Raw genomic sequence first — 26,500 nt, forward strand, 5'->3', positions numbered from 1 at the left:
CAAGCGGTGCGTCCTCGAGCCACCGCCGCACAACCGGCGTGCCGCCCCGAGTCCCGGCTCGCCGACTTCCCAGACCTCCCTCCGCCACGGGAACCACAGAGGAAATATCTCGGCGTGGATCACCAACTGGGATAGCCACACAAAGAAGTGGATTGGGTCATTCCACACGGTGGAGCTCGCAGCGCCCTAATACGACCAGTGGCAAGTCCAGTTCCATGGCTCCCCTGTGAGGCTCAACTTCCATGGTAGCGTCGGGTGTGGTGAGTGCGGCGATGGCTCAGGAGGACCGAGAGGCTAGGGAGCGCCTCGCGGCGGAGGCCACCGATGAGGCGTAGATGGCGGACCTCCGCAGCCAGCACCCCGACCTCGTGGAGGTGGAGCAAGCGACATTCGCGGACAATGGCGGGGAGGCCATCGTCATCTCCGACTACGAGGTGCAAGGCGTCGATGACGAGGACTAGGACGAGTAGTTCGACGCCTAGGAGAGGCGGCGTATCTTCCCTGACAACGACGACGCCGGCACCGGCCCGGACCCAATGGGCGATGGCACGTCGAAGCAAGATTGGCTCGACCTCTACCATGGCTGGATTTAAGTTTAGTGTATGTTTAAATTTATGTATAAATTTCGGTTGTCAAGACTAGGTTAAAGCTATGTTAAAACTAGGTTGAACTTGTGTTTAAATTTATGCAAATTTCGGTTGAAGCTATGTTGAAACTAGGTTGAATTTATGCAAATTTTGGTTGAAACTAGGTTGAATTTATGCAAATTTATTTTACTCCGTAAATATACTCCACTAAGGGTTTACTCAGCAGGATTCTCCGCAATTTTTAGGGGATTGGTTAGAACTGCCCTTAGCTAGCTAGCCTGTGTTAGTTTTAAGCTAGTGTGAAATGGTCAGATTCCAAGTTTCTATAGCTACCGGTACAATATAATTAAGCACGCATCGTTTGCTACCTGCCGCATGCTTATGATATAGGTAGTGACATACGCCAATTATTTATCTGGGTACTGACTACCGAGAGCTGCATTTGAACAGCTAGAATGTGAAAGAAAGACTTGACTTGATTCGTGGTGTGTCCCATTTGAGTGTATAACATTGCAAATCACCTAACATGCTTCTGCGAAATTGACGAGATTGATCCAATTCCGCTTCTGTACAAACCGCACGTCCTTCGCTGCTACCCACGGCCTTCTTTTAATTTTTATTTCTTCCATACGTACTAGCTAGGAAATTAACGTGTGCTTAATTATTTGGTTAGTTGCATTTCAACAACCCGAATACAAAATCACAGTTAGGCTAATCATCAACGGAGTAAGATTTAAGAACTCAGGCCATGGGAGGTAGTGCTCTGGCATCTTCTAATTTGGCCGGCCAATTTGTCGCTGGCAAGATGGCTGTATTGCAACAACAGGCCGGACGATAAGACAAACACGGGTGGGTGATAAACAACATTACCTTTTTTTGTTTGATGAATAACCGTGACGAGAGAAAGGAACAACCTCTGTGGTTTCGCTATGAGAGCACTGCAAACTTGCCTTGTTTGTGGCAGGACAAAGAGCACAGCAACCTTTGCTTTTCTCGGAGCGCGCGCGCGCACGCGCGCGCACACACACACACACACACACACACACACACACACACACACACACAGGTAGCTACTGTGAGGTTGATCAATTGTTGTGTGAGGACAATATCCGAACCGGCCGGAGATAATGGCGGAGACGGTGCTGAGCATGGCGAGGTCCATGCTGGGTGGAGCCATTAGCAAGGCCGCCTCTGCCGCCGCCAACGAGATGAGCCTCCTCATGGGTGTGCGCAAGGATATTTGGTATGTGCACATGCACTTCTTTTGTTTTTGTCATGCACTTCGCACTGCCTCCTGCCTCCTTTTTTCTCTGTTATTAAGAACATCTTGTTGGATGGACATTAGTTGGATATATAAATTCTTTAAACAACCAAAATGTTTTACTCAACTCTTGTATATAGAATGACACCAGTCATTCATGGTAGGCTTGAAATCTCTTCGTGGAGATGCACATTTCTTCTTCTTCTTTGTTGCATGTCACAGGCTGCAAGAATAACACCAAGCATGCTGTAATGAAGTTACATTCCCATTGTTGATAGGTTCATCAAAGACGAGCTAGCAACGATGCAGGCTTTCCTGGTGGCTGCTGAAGGTATGAAGAAGAAAGACATGCTACTTAAGGTGTGGGCAGAGCAAGTAAGGGAGCTGTCATACAACATTGAAGATTGCCTTGGTGAATTCATGGTGCATGTGGCAAGTCAAAGCTTGTCACGGAAACTTATGAAGCTCAAACACCAACATCAAATTGCGGTGCAAATCCGCGATCTCAAATCACGAGTTGAAGAAGTCAGCAACAGGAACAGACGCTACAACCTGATTGAGAAGAACCAAATTACCAGAACCATTGATGAGAGGGATTCCTGTATGGAAGATATTCGCAACCATTCAGATAGCAACATAGATGAAGCAGGACTTGTGGGGTTTTCCAAGCCCAAACAAGAGTTCATAAAGCTTATAGATGTTCATGCCAAAAATGGTCCTGCTCAGGTAGTATGTGTCGTCGGCATGGGCGGTTTGGGTAAGACTACTCTTACAAGGAAGGTTTATGAAAGTATGGAGAACTTTTATTGTTGTGCTTGGATCATTGTCTCGCAATCATTTGTCAGGATGGAGCTTCTCAAGGTTATGATCAAATTTTTTTTTGGCAATGAAGCATTGAAGAAGCAGCTTGAAGGTAATGTAGTGCGAGAAGAGGACCTCGCCAACTATCTGAGGAAAGAGCTGCTTGAGAAGAGGTACTTTGTTGTACTTGATGATTTGTGGAACATAGATGATTGGAACTGGATAAAAAAAATTGCTCTTCTGAGTAGGAACCAAAAAGGTAGCCGGATAATTATAACAACACGAGATGTTGGTTTAGCTAAGAAGTGCTCATTGAAATCTTCTGTACCACTTATCTACCACCATCAACCCCTAGAAACCAATGATGCCATACACTTGCTACTAAGGAAGACTCGGAGAAGTGAGGAGGACATGAAAAATGATGTGAAAATGAGGGAAACAGTTACCAAGATAGTCAAAAAGTCAGGACTGTTACCACTAGCTATTCTCACAATAGGAGGCATGCTTGCCACTAGAGAGGTCAGTGAATGGCAAAGTATTTACGACCAGATCCCCTTAGAACTAGAGAGCGGCCGAAGTCTTGACGCGATGAGGAGGATGGTTACTCTGAGTTACAACCACTTGCCTTCTCATCTTAAGTCATGTTTTCTGTATTTAAGCATATTTCCTGAGGATTTTGAAATCCAAAGGAGACGTCTCGTAGAAAGATGGATAGCCGAGGGGTTTGTTATTGTCAGGGATGGGCTAAGTGGTGAGGAGGTTGGGAATAGTTACTTTAATGATCTAATCAACCAAAGCATGATTCAGCCATCAAGAGTGAACATAGAAGGAGTTGTGAAGAGCTGTCGAGTCCATGATATTGTGCGTGATGTCATGATCTCAGTTTCTAGAGATGAAAATTTTGTGTATGTGGAGGGAAATAATGTAACTGGTGCTACGGAAGAGACCTTCCGACATGTAGCATACCATGGTAGCATGTGCCAAAAGATAGATATGGATTGGAGCCACGTCCGATCAGTAACTGTGTTTGGTGAGAGATCATTGAGGCCATCACCTTCAGTTTGTTCACCAGACATGAGAATGCTCCGGGCCTTGGATCTAGAGAATGCACAGTTTCAAGTCACACAGAAGGATATCAGCAACATAGGATTGTTTCGCCACTTGAAGTATCTGAATTTTTCTGATCCTCGAGGATATTCACATATTTATAAACTTCCTAGATCCATAGGGAGATTACAAGGCCTGCAAACTTTGAACATTAGAGACAGTTATATTACAGAACTGCCAATTGAGATTTGTAAACTCAAGAGTCTACACAGTCTCTGTTGTACCAGAAATAATTCCTATCAATGCTTTGACCTGGTGTATGACCCCAAGGCATGCTTGGTGCGAACACTTTGTCTGCCCATGCTGTTCACACCTTTGGTTGATCCTAGTGAGCGTACCAAGGTAGTTGCCGAGCTACACATGGCCTGGGCTAGCCGTCGGTCTGAGTCAGAAGGTGTTAGGGTTCCAAAAGGAATCGGCAAACTGAAAGAGCTGCAAATACTAGAGGTCGTGGACATCAGCCGAACCAGTGGCAAGGCAATTAAAGAGCTAGGTGAGCTTGTGCAGCTGAGAAAACTGAGCGTGGTAACAGAAGGGGCCACCAAGCAGAAATGCAAGGTACTCTGTGATGCCATTCAGAAGCTCACTTGCCTGCGCTCTCTTGAAGTGGATGGTTCACTGGAGTGGCTGCATGCCGTTTCCTCTCCTCCTCCCCTGTTGAGGAGTCTGAAGTTGGATGGACCCCTTGGAGAGATTCCTGACTGGTTTGCCAATATGATGCATTTGGTCAAGCTTTACTTAGAGGGCAGCATAATAAAGGAAGAATGTAAAATCATGGAAATACTAGGGCCACTTCCCAACCTCATGCAGATTTGTCTTGGAAATGACTCTTATATTGGGGAGAAGTTGGTGTTTAAAACGGGAACGTTGCCAAATCTCAAAAAACTGGATATTTATGGTCTGAAGCAACTGAGAGAGTTGATATTCGAGGAGGGCACCTCGCCCGAGTTGGAAAAGATAGAAATCAGTGGGTGCACGTTGGAATCAGGAATTATTGGAGTCAACCAGCTTCCAAAGCTCAAGGAGATCTCACTTGGTTCCTATGGTCGAGTGGCGAAGCTTGCTATGCTGCAAAGTGAAGTGGACGCACACCCCAACAGTCCTGTGCTGCGACTGCAGATGCCCAAAAGATACCACGACGTGGAATCTGCAGCTGCGGGAGAGCTCTCACGGTCCCAGGCGGTGGCCATGGTGACGACAAACGTCAAGTCAGCTAATTGCTTCTGTTTCCTTAAACCAGTAGTACTTAGTAACTACGGAGTGAGATGTGCTAATTAATTTGTACTACCGTACGCTTACGGTGTTCCTATTTGTTTTCTTTTTATGTGTAACAGCCAAGATGATCTGCTTTACAATTACAACTCGTGCTGACTGAATTGGAGCAAGCCTCCTGTCAGGTCCACCATGTAACACTATAGTGGTACAGCTCAAATATTTCTAGCTATCTTGTTCTTTTCCGGTTTGTGCTTGTCAACACATATCATATACACGTACCCCTGTTTTTAGCAAAGACTTCCTGCTGCAGATTGACGAAATAAACTAGTGCTCCACGTAGTGCATTCAGATTCAGCTGGGCACCCAGGAGCACCACCAAGCTGCAGTAATTATTCGTCCCATTGTGGACAGTTACAAGATGCATGGGACCCAACTTCAAGAGAGGCCAGATGCTTTCTCCATACGGCGTAACATCACATCGCGGTGGTATTTCCTTGTAAAAATCAGTGTTAGGCTATTTAACCAGATGAATTCGTTCCAAAAATCCATGCAACGTGAGATGGGCGCGCACCCCGAACCATTCGCTACTGCGAATATCTGCCTACTGGACCCGCCATGACCTGGTGGATGACGTGGAAGTGGAACAATCCAATACTGTACGAGTGGAGCAAGCAACGGAGGAATCATCTCCCTCTGTTTGTCTGATTACATCTGGTATGCTGGTTTGTGAAATGTCTATTACCGTTTTTGTCTCTCAGAGCAGAGTTAGCGTATTCAGTAGCTCGGCAACGTTAGCATTCTATTTCCAGCATGTTTTAGTATTAGTATCTATGGAATGTTTCAGTTTCTTCTTCCTGTTAAATTCAACTAGTTGCCCAACAGATACAGTTTTCTGTATGCAAGTGCTCTTTAACATGCTCCGATTAAGTACAATTTTTTGCACTGTAAACATTAGATATTTTCAACCCAAGACAAGCTGGAGCAGCAATTGAATGGTTGATATTATGTAACAAATGTTTATTCCGAATCTTGGTGTCCAGGAGCAACTATGAAGTATTTTTACAGTTCAAGCTGGACAAGTAGGAGAAATTTTTACTATTCAAGCTGGAGCAACTATGAGATTTGAGCAGGGCACTGAGGAGCTATGAAGCTGGAGTGAACATCCCAATCAGATCCTGTTGTGAATGGAGTAAGAATCTAGTACTTAGCTGACCGTGATGTAGTGATCTCAAGTGAAGCTGGAAGCTGAGGAATCCCTATCGAGTTCGCAATGCCTCACAGTCCACGCACATCTAAAGTGTCAACTGTGACGGGCTCATACTGATAAAAAGGTCAGTTCAGCAACATCCAGCATCTCATTTCTGTCGTAATCATCATGTTAGACTGTCACATACTCTGTACTTGCAATTCCTGATAAAAGTTTTCAGCTTATGGCCACATAAATTTACACCCCTGTTTATATCAAGAGTTCCTTGAGCATCCCCCATGTGACAGAGTTTGACATCTAATTAACATGTGCGAAATAAACTAATGCTCTTCTATCTAATCAGATTCATCAACTCGATATTTCAATTCAATGAAAAGCCCTTTATCGAAAAAATATAATCAGATTCAGCAGGGCAGAAGAGGAGGAAGATCCAACAAAGTACAGATGATGCACCACTAAGTACTAAGCGTCGAAGCTGAAATGTTCATCCTATTGTCCATAGTTACCACTGCAAGAGAGGCCAGATGGTTTACCTGGGTTCTCTATGTGCGGAACTTTCTGGTAGGTATTGTTTTTTAACCTGCGTGTTAGACTGTTTAATAAGTTGAAGACATACAAAGAATTCAGTGACGATGACACTAACACCTGTGCAGTTTTTCATGCAGGATTCGCCCCTGACCTTTAAATGCTCCTACGATGTTGGAGCAAGCTACAACATCATTTCCATGGTTGTGACGCCACCAACCGAGGTTCAAAAGTGACACTTGCTTCGTGGGTCTCGTACCATTTTCCAGACGATGATCAGTTCTTCACCATGGAATGGGTCAAGTTGATACTAAACTGTATTTTCTTTGGACTCCAACATCTTTCCAGTCCCAGGAACATTAATTAGTTTGCTGCATCATCTTGCACTCTTCACCATATTATCACATGATCTGCTTCTACTATGACGATAATCAATTTTGTGCTGCCACTATGTTCTGTAATTATTTGTAATTGAAGAATGAGGAGACATGCTACTATGCAAGCCAATGGAACTTGTAACGTAGCCAGATATGAATGCTCTGTTTTTCACCTGTAACATCATATGGACATGCCATATCAGCTATGTGGTTTTCGTTGGTGTTACTTTGCAATTATCTTGCAGTTTCCACATTTCTCTTGTCAATACGGGGTGATGCCAGGTCTGTACTCTATTTCATAGAACGGGACTAGATCCAACATCAAGTTGGTTGATATTCAGTATGGGGTGATGCCAGGTCTGTACTCTTGGCATCCTTGTGATCACGCAATGCCATTAATTTGTCCCTGACAACATCTTCTTACGGACTGTTGTTACAAAATGTATGACTGCAAAGGCGTGCAGTTGCCAGTACAGACTTCCTTCGTTTGTTGTACCCCCTACTCTGTTTTTTCTTTATTTTTTATTTTTCTTTTATTTCCTTTTTATTTTATGGAGAAGACTATTCTCGTTTTTCTGCTCCTAAAATATCTGTATTTATTTTTGCCGTATAATTTCCAAAATACCATTACATCATTTGGTCCCCCCAAAGTCAAGTCAAGATGATTTGCCTGGCTCCCCTTGGTATATTCCACACAGGAAGATTCTCGGATATTTCACAAGGAAAACAAAGGCCACAATAATTCCTTGAAAGAATTTCGAAACAAAATGTCACTAGGAACCAAACGCACATGGCGCCCGTATAGCTGTCCATGCTCAAATTTTTCTTCGTCTTTTTTTGCGAGAATTCCATGCGCATTAACTGCATTGGATACGCCCGAGCGCCCCCATATCCGCCCCATGTTTGGGCTGGATATGGGGGTGCCGGTCAGCCCGAACATTTGTGGGCCGTTTGAGAGGTCCGTCTGGGTAAAAAATCGTGACTGGACAGTGACCGGTCGGCCCGCCCGGGCGTATGAGGCGGGTTTGAGAGGTCCGGTTGTAGATGCTCTAACACCTCAAATTTCAACCAAACTTGACGGTGCCACCACACTACCGTAAAACTATCGCCCTTGGAATAATTAGTAATTTGGACAGAGTTTTATCTTGTTTGTACCGACATCCTCAACAAGCACATAGACATATTTCACAAGAAAAAATGATCTATCTTAACCAATATCTAGGATGTGTATAACCATCGCCAGTTCTCCAAGGGCTTGACTAATTTTTAGGCAATACCGCTATGCTTTCTAAATCAACCAAAATGGTTACACGTATTCAGATAGAATCACATGGCATACTAAAGCCATGTATGGCGCCCCACATCTAATGAAGTAGCATACTCAGCCGTATTGTAAGCTTCAAATTATGGTTACATCAATCTTAAAATCTGGCGGCTCTGTATTTTGAAGATGCTTTGCTGAGTGATTTTTGTATGCTGGTAAAACTCATGTTTATATCGTTTATCGAGTTCCTTTTTGTATCAATTATTTTGTCCGGAAGCAAAGGCTTGTTTTGTCGAGTGGCTGATGAAATGCACCCGGCAAACCACTCGACACTCGGCAAACTACATTTTTCTTGTAGTGGTGGTCGTTCATGACTGCAGATGACTTGGGGGCTTCAATGTAACTGAGCCGATGACTGCAGAGGATGATAGATTCTTCGAAAACAACAAGGTATGGATGTTCAACCAACCTGTTGTGAAGGCGTGCAATTGTCAGTGCAGGATTCCTTTGTTTGTTGTACTCGCTACACTGTTTTTTTCTTCTTGGAGCAGACTATTCTGGGTTTGTTGCTTCCAAAATATCTATATTTATTTTTGCTGTTTAATTTCCAAAATACAATTATTGTCGTTTGGCCGCCAAGTCAAGGTAATTTGCTTGGCTCCCTTTGGTCTGGTCAGCAAGGAAAACAAGGGCCATAATAATTCCATGATATAATTTGAAAACAAAATTTCACAAGGAACAACCAAACGCACTGGAAACACACATCTCGTGAGTTGATGTCCAAGCTCAAAATTTTGTTCGTCTTTTGTTTTGAGAATTCCAAGCGCATTAACTGCACTGGGATAAGGACGTTTGTATCATTCACACGACTTGGTTCACAGCCAGGGCTCAGTCAATCAATCAGCTGCTATAAGTAGAGCCCACTCCTACCAGGGCTTGTGAGGCAGCTAACTGCAAGCAACTGTTCCAACTTGAGCAGGAGCAAGAAGAGGAATTAGCCGGAGATGGCGGGGACGGTGCTGAGCATGGCAAGGTCCATGCTGGGAGGCGCCATCAGCACAGCCGCATCTGCCGCTGCTGCCGAGATGAGTCTCCTCATGGGTGTGCGCAAGGATATCTGGTAACTATGTTCGCAATTACTAACTTCTCCGCGCTTCTTGTGTTCAGGCCATTTTTTAATTTTATGAGAAGAGTTCAATGTTGTCATGAACTCTATTCTACTAGCTGCACTCCATCAGCAAGTTATTCTCTCTTTCAAAAGATGACAACCCAAGATTGGCAATCAAAACCAACACCTTTTCTTCTCCTATAGTTTCATCATTACATCTTTCACTAATTGGATTTTTCGATAAAGTATGGATTTTATTCACTGAAAATGAAGCATCAAGAGGATATAAACACAATAAGCACACACCTAGCCTCCGTACAAATAGAATGCACACAACCAACACTAATGCACACATACATAAAACATGCTGGCAATAGTCAAATCAGACCAAAACTATGCCTAAGCGAGGAAAAAAAACCCGAAGCGACCAAATCCACGATCGACAAACTATAGCTATGGCCATATCACCACCAATCATCTTATGACACCACAAAGCCAAAGAGGTTTTTCAATAGCAACACCTTCATGAAGAGAGGTCGCCATCACCGGATTCAACCAGCAAAGGCCATAATCTAGGCTTTCAAGTTGAAGAATCAGACAGAGCATATCCGAGCAATGCCTTCAAGAAGGTGACGATGCAAATACATCGCCATTGCCGGGTATGACCAACATGAGTCAAACCTAGGTTTTTGCCCCATAGCTCGTTGATGTCAATCAAGTGTTGTCGCCAACACTTTTCCATGACCCCAGCAGCTACATGCACCGGTAAAGAAAACCAAGTGTCCTTGTTGCACACTGATACCCTCTACGTCAAGCCATCGTTCATAGATTGCATCACACCACATAAGGCAACCACCGGACCTTAAGAGCGAAAACCTCATGTAAATCTTTCAGTGGCCACAACAATTCGCAGAGGTGTCGTCGCCGCAGTTCGGAGTGACCACCCTTCCCGCTACAGCCACCGGAGATCAAGAAGCCTGATCTGGCAAATCAACCAGTACCATCTGCCATCCACCCAGACGCGACCACCGCAGCACTACCATGGAGCCTTCGAGCTCCACCACGCCGAAGCCCCAAGCCATCAGTGTCGCCCAGTCCACGGCCGCCAAATCGAGACAACCACCACAATGACCATCGGCTTGCCCGATCAGATCTGAACGCTGGGAAGCAGGAGATGCCGCCGGGAGGAAAATCAACAGAGCGAGCATCCAGTCACGTCGACAACCATCTGTCTACCCATCCCAATCTGGATGAACGCCGGAGATGCCAACGAGCTCCATAATAGAATCATGGAGAGAGGGGGTGGGAGTGGAGGGGGGACGGCCTACAAGCCCCGCCGCCACTAGCTAGCCAGCCTACAGGCCGCTGCCGGCGGCGATGAGGATCGCGTGTGGCTGTTCACGTGAGCTGAACGGGGCTGTTCATTAGTTAGATATGAGTGACGAGATCGATCCATGGAATTGGTACTAGCACATTGTATCTAAGCACACTGAGGCAAAGTGATACAATAGCTAAAGATCTTGCACTCAAGCCGATCGGTTAGGCAACACTAGGGCGCCTAGGCTAGCTTAGGTCCAATCCAATTTCAGCCACGAATATACAGTCTTTTGTAATTCGGAGCAGTTTTTTTTTCATGTTTTCACCCCTCCCATTTCTATAATCGAATTGTCGTCCAATAACCTCCATTTCATATTAAACGTCAGTCCCCCCCCCCCCCCCCCCCTCCCCTCATGCTTGAAATTGGTTATGTCTATGAATGCTTGAAACATGACCAATAGTTTTACTTAAATTGTTTGCACTACAAAACTTACATAGTGGCCCGGGCAAAATTTGTTCAGGAAGGTTCAAATTCCGTCATATGTTCGTACACATTACGTCCTATATCAAGGTCACCAATTTTTGTTCTAAGTTCTTTTGTGGGCCTTTTGGCAGGTTCATCAAAGATGAGCTAGAGACGATGCATGCTTTCCTGGAGACTGCTGAAGCAATGAAGGAGAGAGACAAGTTACTGAAGGTGTGGGCAAAGCAAGTAAGGGACCTGTCCTACAATATTGAAGATTGCCTTGGTGAATTTATGGTGCATGTAGCAAGTCAAAGCTTGTCGCGGAAGCTTATAGAGCTCAAAGACCGCCATCGAATTGCCATGCAGATCCGTGATCTAAAATCAAGGGTTGAAGAAGTGAGCAACAGGAACATCCGCTACAACCTAATTGAGATGAATAAAATAAGTAGAGCTATTGATGAGAGTAATTCTTGCATGGAAGGTATTCGCAAACAATCAGCTAGCAACATTGATAATTCTCAACATGTAGGGTTAGACGAGCCCGAAGAAAAGCTGATGAAGCTTTTAGATAACCATGCTCACAATGGCCCTGCTCGGGTAGTATGCGTGGTTGGCATGGGTGGTCTGGGTAAGACTGCTCTTACAAAGAGGGTTTATGAACGTATAAAAAATACATATTATTGTGCTTGGATCAATATCTCGCAGTCATTTTCCAGGATGAAGGTTCTCACAAATATGATCTGTTGGGGAAACGCAGTAATTTCAAAAAATTTCCTACGCACACGCAAGATCATGGTGATGCATAGCAACGAGAGGGGAGAGTGTTGTCTACGTACCCACGCAGACCGAGTGCGGAAGCGTTGACGCAACGTAGAGGAAGTAGTCGTACGTCTTCCCGATCCGACCGATCCAAGCACCGTTACTCCGGCACCTCCGAGTTCTTAGCACACGTACAGCTCGATGACGCTCCCCGGGGTCCGATCCAGCAAAGCTTCGGGGATGATTTTCGTCAGCACAACGGCGTGGTGACGATGATGATGTTCTACTGACGCAGGGCTTTAGCTAAGCACTACAACGATATGATCGAGGTGAAATATGGTGGCAGGGGGCACCGCACACGGCTAAGGAACGATCACGTGGATCAACTTGTGTGTTCTAGGGTGCCCCCTGCCCCCGTATATAAAGGAGCCAAGGGGAGGGGTGCGGCCGGCCAGGAGGAGGGCGCAGGAGGAGTCCTACTCCTACCGGGAGTAGGACTCCTCTCCCGTTTCCTTGTCCAATTAGGAGAGAGGGGGGGGGAGAGAAGGAAAGGGGGGGCGCCGCCCCTCCCTCCTTGTCCAATTCGGACTAGGGGAGAGGGGGCGCGCGGCCTGCCCTGGCTGCCCCTTCCTCTTCTCCACTTTGGGCCCATAAGGCCCATTAACCCCCCGGGGGGTTCCGGTAACCCCCCGGTGCTCCGGTTTTATCCGATACTCTTCCGGAACCCTTCCGGTGTCCGAATATAGTCATCCAATATATCAATCTTTATGTCTCGATCATTTCGAGACTCCTCGTCATGTCCGTGATCACATCCGGGACTCCGAACTAACTTCGGTACATCAAAATGCATAAACTCATAATAACTGTCATCGTAACGTTAAGCGTGCGGACCCTACGGTTCGAGAACAATGCAGACATGACTGAGACACATCTCTGGTCAATAACCAATAGCGGGACCTGGATGCCCATATTGGCTCCTACATATTCTACGAAGATCTTTATCGGTCAGACCGCATAAAAACATACGTTGTTTCCTTTGTCATCGGTATGTTACTTGCCCGAGATTCGATCGTCGGTATCCAATACCTAGTTCAATCTCGTTACCGGCAAGTCTCTTTACTCGTTCTGTAATACATCATCCCGCAACTAACTCATTAGTTGCAATGCTTGCAAGGCTTATGTGATGTGCATTACCGAGAGGGCCCAGAGATACCTCTCCGACAATCGGAGTGACAAATCCTAATATCGAAATACGCCAACCCAACATCTACCTTTGGAGACACCTGTAGAGCTCCTTTATAATCACCCAGTTAAGTTGTGACGTTTGGTAGCACACAAAGTGTTCCTCCGATAAACGGGAGTTGCATAATCTCATAGTCATAGGAACATGTATAAGTCATGAAGAAAGCAATAGCAACATACTAAACGATTGGGTGCTAAGCTAATGGAATGGGTCATGTCAATCAGATCATTCAACTAATGATGTGACCTCGTTAATCAAATAACAACACTTTGTTCATGGTTAGGAAACATAACCATCTTTGATTAACGAGCTGGTCAAGTAGAGGCATACTAGTGACACTAAGTTTGTCTATGTATTCACACATGTATTATGTTTCCGGTTAATACAATTCTAGCATGAATAATAAACATTTATCATGATATAAGGAAATAAATAATAACTTTATTATTGCCTCTAGGGCATATTTCCTTCAGTCTCCCACTTGCACTAGAGTCAATAATCTAGATTACACAGTAATGATTCTAACACCCATGGAGCCTTGGTGCTGATCATGTTTTGCTCGTGGAAGAGGCTTAGTAAACGGGTCTGCAACATTCAGATCCGTATGTATCTTGCAAATCTTTATGTCTCCCACCTGGACTAGATCCCGGATGGAATTGAAGCGTCTCTTGATGTGCTTGGTCCTCTTATGAAATCTGGATTCCTTTGCCAAGGCAATTGCACCAGTATTGTCAGAAAAGATTTTCATTGGACCCGATGCACTAGGTATGACACCTAGATCGGATATGAACTCCTTCATCCAGACTCCTTCGTTCGCTGCTTCCGAAGCAGCTATGTACTCCGCTTCACATGTAGATCCCGCTACGACGCTTTGTTTAGAACTGCACCAACTGACAGCTCCACCGTTTAATGTAAACACGTATCCGGTTTGCGATTTAGAATCGTCCGGATCAGTGTCAAAGCTTGCATCAACGTAACCTTTTACGGTGAGCTCTTTGTCACCTCCATATACGAGAAACATATCCTTAGTCCTTTTCAGGTATTTCAGGATGTTCTTGACCGCTGTCCAGTGATCCACTCCTGGATTACTTTGGTACCTCCCTGCTAAACTTATAGCAAGGCACACATCAGGTCTGGTACACAGCATTGCATACATGATAGAGCCTATGGTTGAAGCATAGGGAACATCTTTCATTTTCTCTCTATCTTCTGCAGTGGTCGGGCATTGAGTCTGACTCAACTTCACACCTTGTAACACAGGCAAGAACCCTTTCTTTGCTTGATCCATTTTGAACTTCTTCAAAATTTTGTCAAGGTATGTGCTTTGTGAAAGTCCAATTAAGCGTCTTGATCTATCTCTATAGATCTTAATGCCTAATATGTAAGCAGCTTCACCGAGGTCTTTCATTGAAAAACTCTTATTCAAGTATCCCTTTATGCTATCTAGAAATTCTATATCATTTCCAATCAGTAATATGTCATCCACATATAATATCAGAAATGCTACAGAGCTCCCACTCACTTTCTTGTAAATACAGACTTCTCCGAAAGTCTGTATAAAACCAAATGCTTTGATCACACTATCAAAGCGTTTATTCCAACTCCGAGAGGCTTGCACCAGTCCATAAATGGACCGCTGGAGCTTGCACACTTTGTTAGCTCCCTTTGGATCGACAAAACCTTCCGGTTGCATCATATACAACTCTTCTTCCAGAAATCCATTCAGGAATGCAGTTTTGACATCCATCTGCCAAATTTCATAATCATAAAATGCGGCAATTGCTAACATGATTTGGACAGACTTAAGCATCGCTACGGGTGAGAAGGTCTCATCGTAGTCAACCCCTTGAACTTGTCGAAAACCTTTTGCGACAAGTCGAGCTTTGTAGACAGTAACATTACCATCAGCGTCAGTCTTCTTCTTGAAGATCCATTTATTCTCAATTGCTTGCCGATCAACGGGCAAGTCAACCAAAGTCCATACTTTGTTCTCATACATGGATCCCATCTCAGATTTCATGGCTTCAAGCCATTTGCGGAATCTGGGCTCACCATCGCTTCTTCATAGTTCGTAGGTTCATCATGATCTAGCAGCATGATTTCTAGAACAGGATTACCGTACCACTCTGGTGCGGATCTCGCTCTGGTTGATCTACGAGGTTCAGTAGTATCTTGTCCTGAAGTTTCATGATCATCATCATTAGCTTCCTCACTAATTGGTATAGGTGTCGCAGAAACAGTTTTCTGTGATGTACTACTTTCCAATAAGGGAGTAGGTACAGTTACCTCGTCAAGTTCTACTTTCCTCCCACTCACTTCTTTCGAGAGAAACTCTTTCTCTAGAAAGGATCCATTCTTAGCAACGAATGTCTTGCCTTCGGATCTGTGATAGAAGGTGTACCCAACAGTCTCCTTTGGGTATCCTATGAAGACACATTTCTCCGATTTGGGTTCGAGCTTATCAGGTTGAAGCTTTTTCACATAAGCATCGCAGCCCCAAACTTTAAGAAACGACAACTTTGGTTTCTTGCCAAACCATAGTTCATAAGGCGTCGTCTCAACGGATTTTGATGGTGCCCTATTTAACGTGAATGCGGCCGTCTCTAAAGCATAACCCCAAAACGATAGCGGTAAATCAGTAAGAGACATCATAGATCGCACCATATCTAGTAAAGTACGATTACGACATTCGGACACACCATTACGCTGTGGTGTTCCGGGTGGCGTGAGTTGCGAAACTATTCCATAATTTTTCAAATGTACACCAAACTCGTAACTCAAATATTCTCCTCCACGATCAGATCGTAGAAACTTTATTTTCTTGTTACGATGATTTTCAACTTCACTCTGAAATTCTTTGAACTTCTCAAATGTTTCAGACTTATGTTTCATTAAGTAGATATACCCATATCTTCTTAAGTCATCTGTGAAGGTGAGAAAATAACGATATCCGCCACGAGCCTCAATATTCATTGGACCACATACATCGGTATGTATAATTTCGAACAAATTTGTTGCTCTCTCCATAGTATCGGAGAATGGCGTTTTAGTCATCTTGCCCATGAGGCACGGTTCGCAAGTACCGAGTGATTCATAATCAAGTGGTTCCAAAAGTCCATCAGTATGGAGTTTCTTCATGCGCTTTATACCGATATGACCTAAACGGCAGTGCCACAAATAAGTTGCACTATCATTATCAACTCTGCATTTTTTGGCTTCAACATTATGAATATGTGTGTTACTACTATCGAGATTCATCAAAAATAGACCACTCTTCAAAGGTGCATGACCATAAAAGATATTACTCATATAAATAGAACAACCATTATTCTCTGATTTAAATGAATAACCGTCTCGCATCAAACAAGATCCAGATATAATGTTCATGCTCAACGCTGGCACCAAATAACAATTATTTAGGTCTAATATTAATCCCGAAGGTAGATGTAGCGGTAGCGTGCCGACCGCGATCACATCGACTTTGGAACCATTTCCCACGCGCATCGTCACCTCGTCCTTCGCCAGTGTTCGCTTAATCCGTAGTCCCTGTTTCTAGTTGAAAATATTAGCAACAGAACCAGTATCAAATACCCAGGTGCTACTGCGAGCTCTAGTAAGGTACACAGCAATAACATGTATATCACATATACCTTTGTTCACCTTGCCATCCTTCTTATCCGCCAAATACTTGGGGCAGTTCCGCTTCCAGTGACCAGTCTGCTTGCAGTAGAAGCACTCAGTTTCAGACTTGGGTTTCTTCTCTTGAGCAGCAACTTGCTTGCCGTTCTTCTTGAAGTTCACCTTCTTCTTCCCTTTGCCCTTTTTCTTGAAACTAGTGGTCTTGCTGACCATCAACACTTGATGCTCCTTTTTGATTTCTACCTTCGCAGCTTTCAGCATTGCGAAGAGCTTGGGAATAGTCTTGTTCATCCCTTGCATATTATAGTTCATCACGAAGCTCTTGTAGCTTGGTGGCAGTGATTGGAGAATTCTGTCAATGACGCAATCATATGGAAGATTAACTCCCATCTGAATCAAGTGATTATTATACCCAGACATTTTGAGTATATGCTCACTGACAGAACTGTTCTCCTCCATCTTGCAGCTATAGAAGTTATTGGAGACTTCATATCTCTCAATCCGGGCATTTGCTTGAATTATTAACTTCAACTCCTGGAACATCTCATATGCTCCGTGACGTTCAAAACGTCGTTGAAGTCCCGATTCTAAGCCGTAAAGCATGGCACACTGAACTATCGAGTAGTCATCAGCTTTGCTCTGCCAGACGTTCATAACATCTGGTGTTGCTCCAGCAGCAGGCCTGGCACCCAGCGGTGCTTCCAGGACGTAATTCTTCTGAGCAGCAATGAGGATAATCCTCAAGTTACGCACCCAGTCCGTGTAATTGCTATCATCATCTTTCAACTTTGCTTTCTCAAGGAACACATTAAAATTCAATGGAACAACAGCAGGAGCCATCTATCTGCAATCAAACATAAACAAGCAAGATACTATCAGGTACTAAGTTCATGATAAGTTTAAGTTCAATTAATCAAATTACTTAAGAACTCCCACTTAGATAGACATCCCTCTAATCCTCTAAGTGATCACGTGATCCAAATCAACTAAACCATAACCGATCATCACGTGAGATGGAGTAGTTTTCAATGGTGAACATCATTATGTTGATCATATCTACTATATGATTCACGCTCGACCTTTCGGTCTCCGTGTTCCGAGGCCATATCTGCATATGCTAGGCTCATCAAGTTTAACCTGAGTATTCTGCGTGTGCAAAACTGGCTTGCACCCGTTGTAGATGGACGTAGAGCTTATCACACCTGATCATCACGTGGTGTCTGGGCACGACGAACTTTAGCAACGGTGCATACTCAGGGAGAACACTTCTTGATAATTTAGTGAGAGATCATCTTATAATGCTACCGTCAATCAAAGCAAGATAAGATGCATAAAAAGATAAACATCACATGCAATCAATATAAGTGATATGATATGGCCATCATCATCTTGTGCTTGTGATCTCCATCTCTGAAGCACCGTCATGATCACCATCGTCACCGGCGCGACACCTTGATCTCCATCGTAGCATCGTTGTCGTCTTGCCAATCTTATGCTTCCACGACTATCGCTACCACTTAGTGATAAAGTAAAGCATTACATCGCGATTGCATTGCATACAATAAAGCGACAACCATATGGCTCCTGCCAGTTGCCGATAACTCGGTTACAAAACATGATCATCTCATACAATAAAATTTAGCATCATGTCTTGGCCATATCACATCACAACATGCCCTGCAAAAACAAGTTAGACGTCCTCTACTTTGTTGTTGCAAGTTTTACGTGGCTGCTACGGGCTTAAGCAAGAACCAATCTCACCTACGCATCAAAACCACAACGATAGTTTGTCAATTTGACTCCGTTTTAACCTTCACAAGGACCGGGCGTAGCCACACTCGGTTCAACTAAAGTTGGAGAAACAGTCACCCGCAAGTCACCTATGTGCAAAGCACGTCGGGGAAACCGGTCTCGCGTAAGCGTACGCGTAATGTCGGTCCGGGCCGCTTCATCCAACAATACCGCCGAACCAAAGTATGACATGCTGGTAGGCAGTATGACTTATATCACCCACAACTCACTTGTGTTCTACTCGTGCATATAACATCAAACCATAAAACCTGGCTCGGATGCCACTGTTGGGGAACACAGTAATTTCAAAAAATTTCCTACGCACACGCAAGATCATGGTGATGCATAGCAACGAGAGGGGAGAGTGTTGTCTACGTACCCACGTACAGCTCGATGACGCTCCCCGGGCTCCGATCCAGCAAAGCTTCGGGGATGGTTTTCGTCAGCACAACGGCGTGGTGACGATGATGATGTTCTACTGACGCAGGGCTTCGGCTAAGCACTACAACGATATGATCGAGGTGGAATATGGTGGCAGGGGGCACCGCACACGGCTAAGGAACGATCACGTGGATCAACTTGTGTGTTCTAGGGTGCCCCCCTGCCCCCGTATATAAAGGAGCCAAGGGGAGGGGTGCGGCCGGCCAGGAGGAGGGCGCAGGAGGAGTCCTACTCCTACCGGGAGTAGGACTCCTCTCCCGTTTCCTTGTCCAATTAGGAGAGAGGGGGGAGAGAAGGAAAGGGGGGGGCGCCCCTCCCTCCTTGTCCAATTCGGACTAGGGGGAGAGGGGGCGCGCGGCCTGCCCTGGCTGCCCCTTCCTCTTCTCCACTTTGGGCCCATAAGGCCCATTAACCCCCCGGGGGGTTCCGGTAACCCCCCGGTGCTCCGGTTTTATCCGATACTCTTCCGGAACCCTTCCGGTGTCCGAATATAGTCATCCAATATATCAATCTTTATGTCTCGACCATTTCGAGACTCCTCGTCATGTCCGTGATCACATCCGGGACTCCGAACTAACTTCGGTACATCAAAATGCATAAACTCATAATAACTGTCATCGTAACGTTAAGCGTGCGGACCCTACGGTTCGAGAACAATGCAGACATGACTGAGACACATCTCCGGTCAATAACCAATAGCGGGACCTGGATGCCCATATTGGCTCCTACATATTCTACGAAGATCTTTATCGGTCAGACCGCATAACAACATACGTTGTTCCCTTTGTCATCGGTATATTACTTGCCCGAGATTCGATCGTCGGTATCCAATACCTAGTTCAATCTCGTTACCGGAAAGTCTCTTTACTCGTTCTGTAATACATCATCTCGTAACTAACTCATTAGTTGCAATGCTTGCAAGGCTTATGTGATGTGCATTACCGAGAGGGCCCAGAGATACCTCTCCGACAATCGGAGTGACAAATCCTAATCTCGAAATACGCCAACCCAACATCTACCTTTGGAGACACCTGTAGAGCTCCTTTATAATCACCCAGTTACGTTGTGACGTTTGGTAGCACACAAAGTGTTCCTCCGGTAAACGGGAGTTGCATAATCTCATAGTCATAGGAACATGTATAAGTCATGAAGAAAGCAATAGCAACATACTAAACGATCGGGTGCTAAGCTAATGGAATGGGTCATGTCAATCAGATCATTCAACTAATGATGTGACCTCGTTAATCCAATAACAACACTTTGTTCATGGTTAGGAAACATAACCATCTTTGATTAACGAGCTAGTCAAGTAGAGGCATACTAGTGACACTAAGTTTGTCTATGTATTCACACATGTGTTATGTTTCCGGTTAATACAATTCTAGCATGAATAATAAACATTTATCATGATATAAGGAAATAAATAATAACTTTATTATTGCCTCTAGGGCATATTTCCTTCATGATAAAACAGCTTATTGATGAAAAAGCATCGAAGCATCTACTTAACAAGAAGGTGGTGCGAGAAGAGGATCTCGCCGACTACCTCAGGAAAGAACTACTTGAGAAGAGGTATTTTGTTGTTTTTGATGACTTATGGAGTATAGATGATTGGAAGTGGATCAAAACTATTGCTTTACCAAGTAGTAATAACAGAGGTAGCCGGATTATGTTAACAACACGTGATGTTGGCTTAGCTGAGAGGTGCATTTTTGAATCTTTTGGATCACATATCTACCACCATGTACCCCTAGAAGCAAATGATGCAATAAATTTGCTACTAAGGAAGACAAGGAAAAGTTTGGAAGACATGAAAAATGACGAGCATATGAGGAAAATAGTCATTAAGATAGTAAAGAAGTCTGGACGGTTACCTCTAGCAATACTCGCAATAGGAAGCATGCTTGCCACCAGAGTGGTCAGTGAGTGGCAAAGTAATTATAATCAACTCCCCTCAGAGATAGAGAGCAACAGCGGCCTTGAAGTAATGAGGACGATGGTTACTCTTAGTTACAACCACTTGCCTTCTCATCTTAAGTCATGTTTCCTCTATTTAAGTATATTTCCCGAGGATTTTGACATCAAAAGAAGGCGTCTGGTAGAAAGATGGATAGCTGAGGGGTTTGTTGTCGCTAGGGTTGGCTGGAGTTCTGAGGATGTTGGGAATAGTTATTTTAATGAACTAGCCAACCGAAGCATGATTCAACGATCAAAAGTGAACATAGAAGGCACTGTGAAGAGATGTCGAGTTCATGATATCGTTCGCGATGTCATAGTCTCAATTTCTAGAGATGAAAACTTTGCATGCTCAACGTGGGATAATGTAAGCGGCACAATAGGAAATAACTTCCGCCATGTAGCATACCAAGGTAGTTTGTGCCCAAATAAAGGCTTGGACTGGAACCATGTCCGATCATTGACTGTGTTTGGTGACAGACACATGAATCCAGCACCTTCACTTTGTTCACCTGACTTTAGGATGCTTAGAGTCTTGGATATACATGATGCATGTTTTGCACAAAAAGACATCAACACCATAGGGTCGTTGCGTCATTTGAAATATGTCCATGTTGAGTCTTCACATGAACTAACTTATATTTACAAGCTCCCACGATCAATAGGAAAACTACAAGCCTTAGAGACTTTGGACATAGGACAAAGTTATGTGACATCGCTACCAACTGAGATCACTAAACTACAAAGCCTTCGTAGCCTTCGATGCAGCAACAGGAGGGCCGAGGAATATTTATGCTTACTTTACCCCATGATCTGGTTCATGTCAACATTATGTATGCCTATTTTGTTGACTCCATTAGTTAGTATGGATGAGCGTCCAGGCCTTATGGTGCGCATTCACTTGGCCTGGACTGCTTGTTTGTCCAACTCTCAAGGTGTGAGGTTGCCCAAAGGGATCAGCAACCTAAAGGAGTTAGAGATACTAGAGATTGTGGATATTGAACGGACAAGTAGGGAAGCAGTTAAAGAGCTCGGGGAGCTTATAAAGCTAAGGAAGTTAAGTGTCGATGTAGGGGCATGCAAGCAAAAGAGCAAGATACTCTGTACATCCCTTGAGAAGCTGACTTCCCTCCGCTCTCTTTGCCTTTGTGCGGATGATAGTACATCTGGGAGAAGTGGTGCATCACTCAAGTGGTTGCAATCTATTTCCTCACCTCCCCCTCTCCTGAGTAAGCTGACTTTGGATGGAGATCTTGGGGAGATGCCTGACTGGTTTGGGGATCTGGTAAATTTGGTGAAGATTCAGTTAAAGTCGAGCAATCTGAAGGATGGTGACAAAAGTATGGAATTACTAGGCGCACTGCCCAAGCTCATGATACTTGGTCTCTCTTGGCAGTCTTATGTTGGGGGGAAACTGATTTTCAGAGCAGAAACATTCCCTAGTCTCAGGAGACTTGACATTTCGGACATGAAGCAACTGAGAGAGTTGATATTTGAGGTGGGCACCTCGCCCCAGTTAGAAAAGGTAGAAATCAGATACTGCAGTTTGCCATCGGGGATTACTGGTATCAAACACCTTCCAAGACTCAAGGAGATTTCACTTCATTGGAGTGGTCGAGTGGCAAAGCTTGGTGCGCTGCAACGTGAAGTGGACACACACCCCAACCATCCTGTTCTGCGACTCGGGATGGACCGGATCCTCCATGACCTAGGCGATGTCGCCGAAGGTTCCACTACAGCAGTGCAAGCGGAAGAAGCGACGAGGAGCGACAGGTCAGCTAGCTATTTTTCTCTTTCGTTCAGTAGCAGTAGCTATCAACTGATGATGCTAATCTCTCTTCTCTTATGTTTTCGCCGCTCTTAACAGCGAAGATGATCTGCGCTAAAAAGAGAGTATAGTTCACTAGTGGACGATGGATCGCTTCCCGAGGTTCCATTATTCGATTCTTCGCTCGCCTCGGTTAAATACTGCGGCATGCTCGGCTTGAAGTCTCGCACAGGTCGCCACCTTGCGATCTAATCTCAACTTTGATCGAATCTCCCTCGGTTTGTTTCACTCGCTTCAGTTTGGATTTCTGACGACGTTTCTCTCTCTAACAGGATGTGTTTGTTACTCATTTCCGCTTGCTTCTTGCTGCTACCGATGACATGAGCCTCCGTTTACGTTCCCGTTGCTTGCTTCTCCTCCGCTTCTTCCAATTGCCATCGCTGAGACTTCTGACGCCATCCTGGTACAGCTCAAACCTCCTTCGATTCTGCTTCATTACATCTGGTTTCTCATGATGTTTTTCAGATTTTCTTGCATGCACATCAACTGTTTGTCTCAACGTCTCTCAGAGGTTAAGTGTGTGCTACTTCAATTTAAATTTGAACACAATTATTTTTAATTATCAGATGCACATTTGGTGACCTGCAGTTGATTATTTGGTTGTTCCAAATTTTGGTTCGATGTAATTACCTGCGCCTAGTATGTTTTATCGTGTACCATTACTATTGACCTGCTGAACATGTGAGAACTATCTTGCAGTGTGAGCTTTCCTTGTTTGTTTTATATCATGACATCCCGCCTTTCTTTTCCTTTGAGCTTGCTTTCATATTTCCTATAATCCATTTCGTAGCGGAACAAAATAGCGTACCATTTGGTTGTTAATGAAAAACCTCCTTCAGTATCCAGTGTCAGCATGGTAACTTGGTCAGTCAAACATGTTCTCTGGGTACTTACAACCAACATCTGATGTACCTTTAAGCTTTCAAATACATAGTACATTTGCTGACGAAATAAGACTAATTCATGCTCTGTAAATGCATTTCAGCTGGGGAGAAAACCGTGGAAAATGCAATGGACTACACCACATGAGATGCTGCTACCAATCAAGATGTAGATGTTGTGATGCCCCCTTCATTGGCCGTCATGCTCGGGATTCCATGTTCACTGCTGCTGGCCTCTGATCCCTTGCCTCACAAGATTCTTCTTCGTTTACAAAAAAGCACCAATATAGTGGAGGTTCGACGCCTTCCATGGTACGTACAGATGGAACCTCCCTATGTTTGTTCCTTTCCATCTGATTTCTCACAGTGCTAGTCCATTGGCGGGTCGGTTATTTCTGAAAAGTTGCGAGGCTTGTTGTGCTGGAAGGTGGAGTCAATGCACACCGCAACCATCCCGTGCTGCAACTTTACTATGAACGAATCTTCCGTGACCTGGACCTCCGCGAAGGATCCACTGTTCAATTAGAAGCTACAGAGGAGTCATCCGTTCAGGGGCCTGCAGCGGGAGAGAGCTCACAAGATGCAGCAATGCAGACCACAAGCGACAGGTGAGTGTTAAAAGGTAGATTGTAGCGTGTCAACTTTGTACGTATTTGTGTATGCGTTGTATGAGTTGGTTGTAATCGAGGTAGGTTGTTAGAATTCGGCCTTATCTTGTATAGCTTGGATTAGGGGCCAAGACTTCAACAACCTACCTCACCGCATCTACTCTGTGCTATATATATCAACATGAACGCGTCCCTGATAAGATTATCAAACGCTTAACCTAGTTTCTTTCATGGTAATCAGAGCCTACCTCGGATTCATCCATGGCGAGCTCCTCCACAAATTCATTCCCCTCATCTCCCTTTGCACACTTCGCCACAGAGAAGCTTACGAGAGGGAACGAAGCACTCTGGCGCGCCACGGTCCTCTCGGCCATCCGAGGGGCGCAGATGGCGGCCTTCCTCGACCTCGAGCAGGAGGTGCCATCCACGCACATTGAAGTCACCTCCTCCGACGGCAAAACCAAGTCCAAGGCTCCGAACCCTGAGTTCGGCGTGTGGTATGCGCGAGATCAGCAGGTGTTCTCATACCTGCTGACGACGCTGCCCCGCGAGATGGCTATCCAAGTGGCAACATGCCATACCGCAGCTGAGCTGTGGAACACCGTGCAAGGGATGCTGGCGTCGCATACCCGCGCACAGACCGTCAACGTCAGGATTGCTCTGGCGAACCTCCAGAAGGGCAACCTCTCCGTCGCTGAATACGTCGGTAAGGTCAGAACACTTTGTGATGAATTAATGGCTTCAGGAAAGAAGGTGGACGAGGAAGATATCGTCTCCCATATCCTCGCTGGACTCGACGAGGAGTTTGACCCCGTGGTTTCTGCCATGTGCTCATGGGTCGAACCTGTCGGGGTGCCGGAGCTGTACTCGCAGCTCCTGAGCTTCGAGACTCGCATGAACCTGCGTGGCGGGTCCTCTTAGTCATCTGCAAACGCGGCAGGACGTGGTCGTGGCTTCCCCAACAAGCAAGGTGGCGGCGGCGGCCGTGGCTTCCCCAACAAGCAAGGCGGCGGTGGCGGCGGTGATCGCAACCGCAACTACTCCAAGCCGCCAAACCGTGGAAACGGGGGAGGCAGTGGCAACGGAGGTGGCAGCGGCGGGAACTACAACAACAATCCCTCTGCCAAGCCTACGTGCCAGATCTGCGGCGAGATTGGACACCCTGCGTGGAAGTGTTGGAAAAGGTATGATTCATCTTACCAGGGAGGAGAAGAACAGTAGCACCAGCGCTCGGCAAACATGGCGGCTCCCCAATATGGAGTGGATACCAACTGGTATCTTGACAGCGGCGCGACAGATCACATCACGGGAGACTTGGAGAAGCTGACAGTTCGCGATCGCTACACAGGAAACGAGCAAATCCACACAGCTAGTGGATCAGGTATGACTATTGCTCACATTGGTCAATCACACATATATACCCCTGAACGAGATCTTGTCCTTAAAAATATCCTTCATGTCCTTGAAGCTGATAAAAGTTTAATCTCTGCTAGTCGTCTTTCCATTGATAACAATTCTTTCGTTGAGATTCACCCCTATTCTTTTCTTGTTAAGGATCGGGCAACGAAGAGAACCCTTCTTCGCGGCAGGGGTAGGCGAGGCCTATACCCTGTAAAACACATGGAACAAGATGCCAAAAAGCATGTGCTCAGTGTCACCTCTCCATCCTCGGACAGATGGCATTGGCGTCTAGGACACCCTTCATCGATTATTGTTAGCAAAATAATTAGCAAGAATAAGCTTCCATGTGTTAGTTTGTCAAATAATGAACTTGTTTGTGATGCTTGCCAGAAGGGCAAGAGCCATCAGTTACCATATCCAAAGTCTATAAGTGAATCCAAGTTTCCTTTGGAACTTATCTTTTCTGATGTATGGGGACCAGCTGTTGAATTAGTAGGTAGAAAAAAAAAATACTATGTGAGCTTCATAGATGATTTCAGTAAGTTCACATGGATCTACCTAATCAAACATAAGTCAGAAGTTTTTCAAAAATTTCATGACTTCCAAAATCTTGTTGAAAGACAATTCAGCCGAAAAATCCTTGCTCTCCAAACAGATTGGGGGGGAGAATATGAGAAATTAAATTCTTTTTTCAATAAAATAGGAATATCCCATCATG

The 26,500-nt window shown here is 44.9% G+C and overlaps 2 protein-coding genes and 1 pseudogene across 6 annotated transcripts; all 3 read left to right on the forward strand.

Annotated features, from left to right (window-relative positions):
* Positions 1 to 772: 772 nt before the first annotated feature.
* LOC125523826 (disease resistance protein PIK6-NP-like) lies at positions 773 to 7,317 on the forward strand. 5 transcript variants are annotated; one of them, XM_048688894.1, is made up of 7 exons: positions 775 to 1,830; positions 2,127 to 4,964; positions 5,091 to 5,176; positions 5,282 to 5,685; positions 6,012 to 6,302; positions 6,581 to 6,739; positions 6,832 to 7,317. In XM_048688894.1, the coding sequence occupies exons 1-3, from the start codon at positions 1,715 to 1,717 to the stop codon at positions 5,125 to 5,127; spliced, it is 2,991 nt and encodes a 996-aa protein (XP_048544851.1). In that variant the 5' UTR covers positions 775 to 1,714; the 3' UTR covers positions 5,128 to 5,176; positions 5,282 to 5,685; positions 6,012 to 6,302; positions 6,581 to 6,739; positions 6,832 to 7,317. The 5 variants fall into 5 exon arrangements, 4 of the variants coding, with proteins under 4 accessions (XP_048544852.1, XP_048544849.1, XP_048544851.1 ...); XM_048688893.1 differs by lacking the exons at positions 6,581 to 6,739; positions 6,832 to 7,317 and adding an exon at positions 6,522 to 6,564; XM_048688895.1 differs by lacking the exons at positions 5,091 to 5,176; positions 5,282 to 5,685; positions 6,012 to 6,302; positions 6,581 to 6,739; positions 6,832 to 7,317 and having other exon boundaries at positions 773 to 1,830; positions 2,127 to 2,605; positions 2,741 to 5,084.
* A 17,313-nt stretch (positions 7,318 to 24,630) lies between these two features.
* LOC125524713 lies at positions 24,631 to 26,205 on the forward strand. Its single transcript, XM_048689753.1, has 2 exons — positions 24,631 to 25,762; positions 25,936 to 26,205. Exon 1 carries the CDS (start codon positions 24,643 to 24,645, stop codon positions 25,300 to 25,302), a length of 660 nt encoding a protein of 219 aa, XP_048545710.1. The 5' UTR covers positions 24,631 to 24,642; the 3' UTR covers positions 25,303 to 25,762; positions 25,936 to 26,205.
* Positions 25,132 to 25,270, forward strand: LOC125526127 (annotated as a pseudogene).
* Positions 26,206 to 26,500: the final 295 nt, after the last annotated feature.

This window comes from Triticum urartu, chromosome 7 (genome assembly GCF_003073215.2).
Source record: "Triticum urartu cultivar G1812 chromosome 7, Tu2.1, whole genome shotgun sequence".
Lineage (NCBI taxonomy): Eukaryota > Viridiplantae > Streptophyta > Magnoliopsida > Poales > Poaceae > Triticum > Triticum urartu.